The 7,789-nt window shown below is 46.1% G+C and overlaps 1 protein-coding gene across 1 annotated transcript; it reads right to left on the bottom strand.

The window, feature by feature from the left end:
• Positions 1 to 471: 471 nt before the first annotated feature.
• Positions 472 to 2,607, bottom strand: LOC147444695 (uncharacterized). Its single transcript, XM_086527234.1, has one exon. It carries the CDS (start codon positions 2,565 to 2,567, stop codon positions 642 to 644), a length of 1,926 nt encoding a protein of 641 aa, XP_086383360.1. The 5' UTR covers positions 2,568 to 2,607; the 3' UTR covers positions 472 to 641.
• Between the last annotated feature and the right edge of the window lie 5,182 nt (positions 2,608 to 7,789).

The following is a 7,789-nucleotide window of genomic DNA, read 5'->3' as shown; positions in this document are numbered from 1 at the left end:
TAAACACGACTGCGACATAGAGATTCCATAGAGAAATGCCCACCACCACCACCATCATCATCCAATGGCTGTTATGAACCCATCACCCTTTATAACCAAAAATATCCCACCTGGATATTCCCAATTAGAACCTCCAAAGATTGATACAAGTTTGCCCCATACTGTCTTATGCAGCCACTGTTTCAGGGAATAGACTTGCCAGGAAATCTTGATCTTTGAAAACATCATAAGTCAAATAAGGTAGACCTCCATGGGTGATAGCATGTATATGCTGGCACGGTCTTAAAGAGACCAAGACCTTTCGACCTGCTTTGTGAGACAAACCACACAGGTACAATCTCCATAATAACTTTGTGTAAATGACAATTCAACAACGTACTAAACATGAAAACACCTAAAGGAGTGACAACAAGCTTTTTTTGATACACAACATGTCGGCCAAAAACATGTAGGCAAAGACATCCTTGGAAGTGACACCCTAAGAAACATGCAGTTTTCATGACAAAAGACACCTGAGGCAGAAATCTCATAATGTTAAACTGCAAGAGCAGCGGTCAAGCTGACCCATCAAAACAACTTTCAAATACATGAGAACAGTATAGACAAGCTTGAAGCACACCTTGATCTGCCCCAATCCTGCCTTACGTGTCTGGCTGTGGTTCAGATTGCTTTGCGGCAAAGGGGTCATGAGTGGGACCAGGATCCTGCCCAATGTGCCGTTGAATCAGACGCTGCAGATCTGACATGACCTGATGCTCCCTTTTGGCTTTCTCTTCATAATTGAACATTGCCAGCGCCCGTTTATCTTCAGCACTGTAGACTTGATTCTCCTTTCGAATACGGATGGCATTCATACGTTGATGCCTGCTACCACTCATGACATACCCTAAACCTTCATACTTCGAAATCTCTTCTGCAGAAAGACCCACTTCTCCTCGTCTTGGGATACGCTTACCTTGCTGTACATACTGTGCAATAGCGTCTCCTTCTCCCGGTCGAAGGGCACCTCCATAGCTGATGTGGCCTTCTGCCTTTGGAGCTGGGGCAGGCCCAACAATAGGCTCGTTTTCAAGGGCTGCAGCCGATTTCTTCTGCGCATCTAGCAAAACTTTAAATTTCATAGCCTCTTCATCAATTTCAACTGCAGCATCATCATCTTTATCTGTCTCGCCATTAGACTGATATAAGGAGCTGTCCTTGGAGTACCTTTCAAAAGATGAGGATGGAGAGGCACTACCCTTTTCCAGCAGCAAGGGTGATTTATTTAAAATCTCTCTCACATCATCCTGATCATCATCATTGTCTTCATCTGAGCTCGTAAGGCGTCGCCTCTTGCGAGATTTTCCTTTCTTTTTAGACGACAGTGTCCGCTTCTTTCTCCTGGATTTCTCATTTCTCTCCTTCCTCCTGCTCATACTCTTCTGTCTGTCATCACTCTCAGAACTAGAAGTTTCACTCTGGGAAGACTCTGTAGTACTCTCATCCTTCAAAGCATGTGCCTTTCCAGTATGATGCCTATGAGACACTTTGCTTGCAGGCTTCTTCTTCTGCTTTCTAGGTCTATCTTCATCCGAGCTGCTATCCGCTTGATTCTTGTCAGAATGAGCTTCTGATGGGCTTCCGCCCTTCACTGCAACAAATTTTTCGACAGGGTGATTTACTTCCTCCCTCTCAACATCTGCACCAGTCTGTCCAGGAGTATAAGCTTTCTCATCCGATGACATGATCAGACCTTTTTCATCAAGGTTTCCATTGTCAACAGTTCCTCTGTACCGGTCACTTATGTCCCCATCACGAGGAGGGCTAGGAGTGACTCTCCAAATGCAAGCCGCCATTCTTTTCCTCAGTCTTTCTCGCTTCACCCTCCTGTATTCATGGGGACTAAGATTTTCCAAATCCTTCTCATCACTGTCATAACCATTGATTCTGTCGTGATCTCTAGCTGTCACATGATCGTGAACACTGTATGGTAAGTATGTAGGACTGGATCGACCTCCTCGATCACTGTCATAATCACCATGCCTTCTTGTCCTCTCAGCAAGACCAACCTGACCACTTTCTCTAGAATATCCATTAGAGTAGCGAGACAAACTTTTTCTGGATCTTGAAGGAGAGCCATGAACCCGTGTAGGAGAAGCCCGATGCTTACCTCGAGCATCATCACGATGATGAGCAGACAAGCGACGGTGATAAGAGTGAGGACTAATACTTCTGCTTTGGCTTAGGCTCCGGCTCCGGCTTCCACTTCGGCTTCGACCTCGGCGCCTACCTCTGTCATAGCCATTGTCATGGTTGTGATGAATCCTGCCATTGCTCATAACATTTGAACTGCTTCTCTTAGAGACATGCTGTTTGTTGTTAAGTGTGGGGGGCGTTTGGCTGCGGCTGCGGCTGCGGCTAGGGTTAGGGCTCCTGCTTTGGCTTTTGCTTCGATGTCTGCTGTGCCGGTCGTCATGGCTGTGACGGATCCTGCCATAGCCCGTGTCGTCCCTGCGCGCACTATAGTTGCGCGTGGGAGGACTGCGCGCTCTGCTATTACCATCGCCATAGCTTCTCTCTCTACCCATCTTCCTAGTTTATGAATTCCAATTGGCTCCTATAGAGCTTTAGGCGCAAAACTTTATGACCGACACAACGTGCCCCCTCTGATTATTTGTTGGTCCATATGTTGTCAAAACATGTGCATGCGTGTGAGGTTGGATCTATGGTTGGATCTATGTGCACACGGCGGGATTGGGGCGGGATTGGTTCTCCCCCGTCCGATCCCAAATGTAATCCGAAGTGAACACCACATGAACCCCAAGAAAGCAAACATCTAGTGAACTTAATGTGAACATTGTGTGAGCTAGGAAATGCCTTGTGAACTGAGTCCTCGCCTAGTGGAAGCATCCACTCAGATTATTATGTCACATGGTTCTTCATCATCTGCATAGGGGCTTTTCTTTTCTTCTTAGGGGCTCATTTTGTACGGGCCTTTAGTCTAGTGTTTCTATTCAATGGTTGTGGCTATTGATTTCGCCCAAAGCATCGACTAGGGATCACCTGGCAACACCGACTACTTTGGACTTACTTAAAGCACCTGCTACTTCAGGCTTGCTTAAAGCACTTGCTACTGGATTTACGTCGGACTAAGAGGCCCTTGTGGTAAACAGGTGCTACCTCACTATTCGTCACTAGCGAAGGCAAAAGCAAGAGAATGATTTTTGTTTTTCTTTAGAATAATAAGTTTTTTCCTCTTAAGGTCGCGTCTTAGGTCGGATAGGGTCTTCTTACTTGCATGTGATACAAAGGCTAAAGTTTACCTCAACCAACTCCGTGATACCTCTTTGAGGTTGATACAAGGTGGCTCTCTCTGCATGTAAATAGAGATCCCCTAATCAATTCTTTATGGGTCAATCATCAATGCCAAAGTGCACACTTTGTGATCCCATCCATCCCAAAGTGATCGTCTTGTGAACAACATGTGATCTCCACCCCGTCATTTTGCTATATCATTGTCACTTCTCACCACCATTTCAACCGACGTGTGATAGCCTGATGGGAGAGTCGGAGCCTCCGGTGTGGTAGGCTGTTAACCCTCACGCACATTCCTATCACCTACGACGGACCTTGTATTATTTATTTGGTAGAGTTAGGTACCGGGCTTGTCGGTCCAATAGGAAAAGGGTAAGAGTGATCGTCGATGAGAGGCGCACTCTAACTGGAACATTCAAGGGATTAGTTGGCTAAGCATGGGCACTCAAGTGTGAATGGGGCGAGCTCATATAAAAGTCAACTAAACCTAAAATTCACTCATTCTCTCATTTGTGCAATTGAAGACTGCTCTTGCTCCATCTCCATCTTCTTCTTCTTCATCTCCTTGTGTGTGTGTGTGTATGCGTGAGAGAGAGAGAGAGAGAGAGAGAGAGAGAGAGAGAGTGTGTGCGATCGAGCATTGCGGCGGCACGACGATGACGAGGCGGTTGAGCGCGGCGTAGCGGCGTCTCCCTCTTCTTCACGGCGAGGAATCCTCCACGACAGGAAGCGGAGAGCGGTGAGTGACACACCAACGCCATCTTTGAGCTTACTAGTTTAGGCTTGTTGTGTGCTTGGAGCCATTTGTGGCTCGCACACAGTGTATCGGCAGCATTGACACATGCTACATAAGCGCACATTTTTGGTGCCATTGCCGGGGAATGCCATACACTAAGCTTGAATGGCACTCTGTGCTTCTTTTGTGGTGCAATTTCAATTGTAGGAAAGGTAAGGAAGGAGGGTGTGTGTGTTGAGAAGAAGGATTTTGTATTGCTACTGTGTATTTTTTTGTTAATGGAGTTTTCAAAGGTACTGTGTTTTTTCTCTGTGTAAGGTGTTAGTATTAAGGTTGTTAGTTCTGTGTAATATGAAGCACAATAAGCAGGAAGTAGATCTGTGAGAGCTAATAGAGTGTGTTAGTGTGTAACAGTAGGTGTATTAGTTGGAAGTAGGTAGGTAGAGTGTGTGTGTGCTCGCGCGCAGGCCGCGACGACCTTATCCCAAAAAATAAAAAATTAAAAAAATTAATTAAAGGTAGGACCGGGATCGGGGATATCTCCCAGACCCAAACCTACACCCAAGCCCAAGCTCACGCTCACGCTCAGGCCTCAGACCCCAATAAAATCACGTATTTTAGCTTCACATGTAGCTAAAAATCGCCTTTTTTGAGGACCAACGGAGCTTCAGGTGACTGAACGTTCTGCTGTAAAGCACACCGCGACACGTTGAGTGATGCACTCGTTTTGAACTATCACACACTTTAATAAAAAAACCGATAGCTCAAAACGGACGTCTAAAAAAGTAAAGGGTTAACCTTCGAGGTTATTCGCCGATGCTTGTAGGGTGCCAAAGGCACATGCATCTGCGCTTTGGTCGTGTGCTAGAGACGGAGCAAATAGAGAGAATTTCAACTTACGCGAGTTCTCAAGATCCACCTACCTTAGGTTCCGGGCCCTCGACGGGGACCCAAGGTAGTACAAACCAAGACCCGAACATAGCGGCTAGTGACTCTTCCTCTGACTACGACATCATGGAGGGTTTCCCAATGCTTAATCCCGATAGCTCAAGCCAAGACATGCATGCCATGGGCCCATGGTCCGGGCCAAGCGTGCTTAGCCGCTTGAAGGAAACCTTTACTAGAGCCACTCGCTCCGAACATGCAGCTAATGATGTAAATGAGGGGGGTGGGGAAGTAAATTCTCCATTCATGACCAACGTAGACCCTATGCCCTTAGAGAATGTGCATGTGAATACTTCATTCACTGCACCTCCTGACTCTTCAGAGTTATTTCCCTCCGAGGTCATATTACCCGATGGTAGAAGCCTTGCCGAACTGCAAGAGGTTGAGCGGTATATCCTTGCAGCGAGGGAAAAGGAAATTGAGATCTTACACAAGGCGGAGCAACGAAGAGAGTTAAAATCAAAAGCCCCTATGTCACTATCCTTGCTAAGAGAGCAATCGAGTGCTACTGACTTAACAACCACTAAGGACCAACCCCTAGAAAGAAACATTGCATCTAGCTCAAAGGACACCCCTATCACCTCAATCCTAGATGGAGCTTTCTTAAATGAGAACTGGGAGTACGAACTGCAAACGGAAACTCTGACCGACCTATACACAGGTCACACCTATCACATGGGTTGGTTAGATGTCCTACAAATCCACAATGGGCGCTACTAGTGTGGAGGATCAACAACAAAGAGTTTGTGAGGTCATCCATAGGGTCATTGAGTTAAGAGAGACAAAATAAGGGGATCAACATGCCTTCAACGGGTCTCATGAGATTCTTGGATGCAGGAAAGGCTAAACAACCGACCTTATCGCAAATGGAGACTCCCTCGGTAAGTCCGATGGATCCTCCATATGTTGTTTCTCCAGGGGTCTCAGTGCAATTTGAGCCCACAAGTGATAGCTTCACCTTTCCAAGTCTAGCTCATCTTTCCCTTGATGAGGCCACGGCTACCATGCCTACCCCAATGATGGGTATGCCAAGAAACACGCCATGGACCTCATTTGTTAGTAAAGCACGGCTACATGGTAGCTCAATGCCTGCAATAGTACCTACAAGTGTGTACCAATCGTATACACCCATGGGTCCTCGTATTCATGTAGTCCCTACTCCTCCCATTGTTTCAACAACCTATGCTCCACAACCACAACACCCAAGTTCTTATTTCCATGGGACTATATCGGCTAGCATTAGCATGTCACATCCGACGTCTGCTATGCCTAGGGCCACACATATGAACTTTGGGCCACCACATGGCACAACATCGTACCCAACGTGGAACCCAAGGGCTTCCTATGCGCCAAGCCCAATGCCAATACCTACTCCACATGTAGTCTTTGGAGCGCCTTCATCCACGGTGCCTGCTCACTTAGGTGACTTGGCAACATTTGCTCAAGCTATTGGTCAATCTATTGCTGAGAATATGCGTAACACACCTGATAGAGAGCCTAGAAGTAAGGCAGTACAAATAGCCAAGCTCACACAAAAATTTAGTGGAGACGGGGATGTGAGAAAGCATATCGAAGTGTTTGAACAAATATGTGATTCTCTAGGAGAACACAAGGACCTGCATAAGAGTAATGCTTTAAGCCTAACCTTAAGTGGGAAGGCGGGGGATTGGTATAGAACCCTAAGGGTGGAAGAAAAAACGATTTACCCTACTCTTAGGAGACTGTTCTTGAAAGAATACATACGAGAGGGAGTGCTTTGGGGTGTAGCCTCTCAGCTCCAGAAAGCCCAACGAGAGGAAGAAGAGTAGGTAAGAGACTTTATAAGTCGCTTGAAGCATTTGAATTCTCGTTGTAATCCAAATGAGCGCTTCAACAATAACCAATTGCTTGATAGATTCATTAGGGGGTTACGACATGAGGATATCTACAATGGCCTAGTCATTAGAGGTATCAGCACTTGGGAAGCAGTCACCACCAATGCGATCCAATTGGAGGATAATTTAATAATTCAAGGAGAAAGAGTGTCTGTTGAGCCTAAATCTATTAGCTCGCAAGCATTAGGGCATCAGCCAATGACCCTAAAGCCTATTGCTAAGGCGCCAAAGATATCTGAGATGACTTTAGCAGATCTCACCAAGGCTATTCAAGAGAGTCTTAGGGATAATCGTACTCCGCAAAACAATCATATGTATCCAAGAAGGGAGCAACAATGGTGCTCAGTATGCTATGGACCGCATAGTACCAGTGAATGCCCTACTTTTAGAGTAAAATTCAATGGGAACTGCAATGCCTGTGGGAGGTATGGTTATCAAGCTAAGGATTGCATAGTATTTAAGCGCGCGATGGCCAATATACCAACCTTACCATGGACAGACACACCTCGAGTGCCTGCATTGATGCCGGCCCCACCTCTTGAACAAATGTCACAACACATGGTCCCTAGGGCCCAAAATGTTGTTCAAACAACACCTTTACCACCTCCAGTGCTAGGACCTCAACCACCACATCCGAGAATCATTATGTGAATCAAGTGGGTTGTGAGTCATCTATTGCTTGTTTGGAAGGCCGTGAGGAAGATATAGACCCTAATATTGCCTATGGGATGGATGTGCTTGAAGAAAGTCCACGATACTACATGGAGGACTATTGGGGACAAGTCAAACCTGTATATCAAGTAGATGCTCTTGCGGCAAGAGGCCAAAATATCAATTACACTACTAAGAGACCACCTCTTCAATGCTATGAGTGTGGAGGTCCACATCGTGTAGCCGAGTGTCCTATTAGGCTATAAAAGAACGCCACACTAATGAAAAC

This window comes from Adiantum capillus-veneris, chromosome 13, assembly GCF_014529385.1.
Source record: "Adiantum capillus-veneris isolate H3 chromosome 13, ASM1452938v2, whole genome shotgun sequence".
NCBI classification, from domain to species: Eukaryota; Viridiplantae; Streptophyta; class Polypodiopsida; order Polypodiales; family Pteridaceae; genus Adiantum; species Adiantum capillus-veneris.
This window is presented reverse-complemented; position numbering and strand designations above follow the sequence as displayed.

Excerpts from the sequence above, each read along its gene's own strand:
- LOC147444695 (XM_086527234.1), bottom strand. The coding sequence starts at position 2,567 with ATGGGTAGAGAGAGAAGCTATGGCGATGGTAATAGCAGAGCGCGCAGT.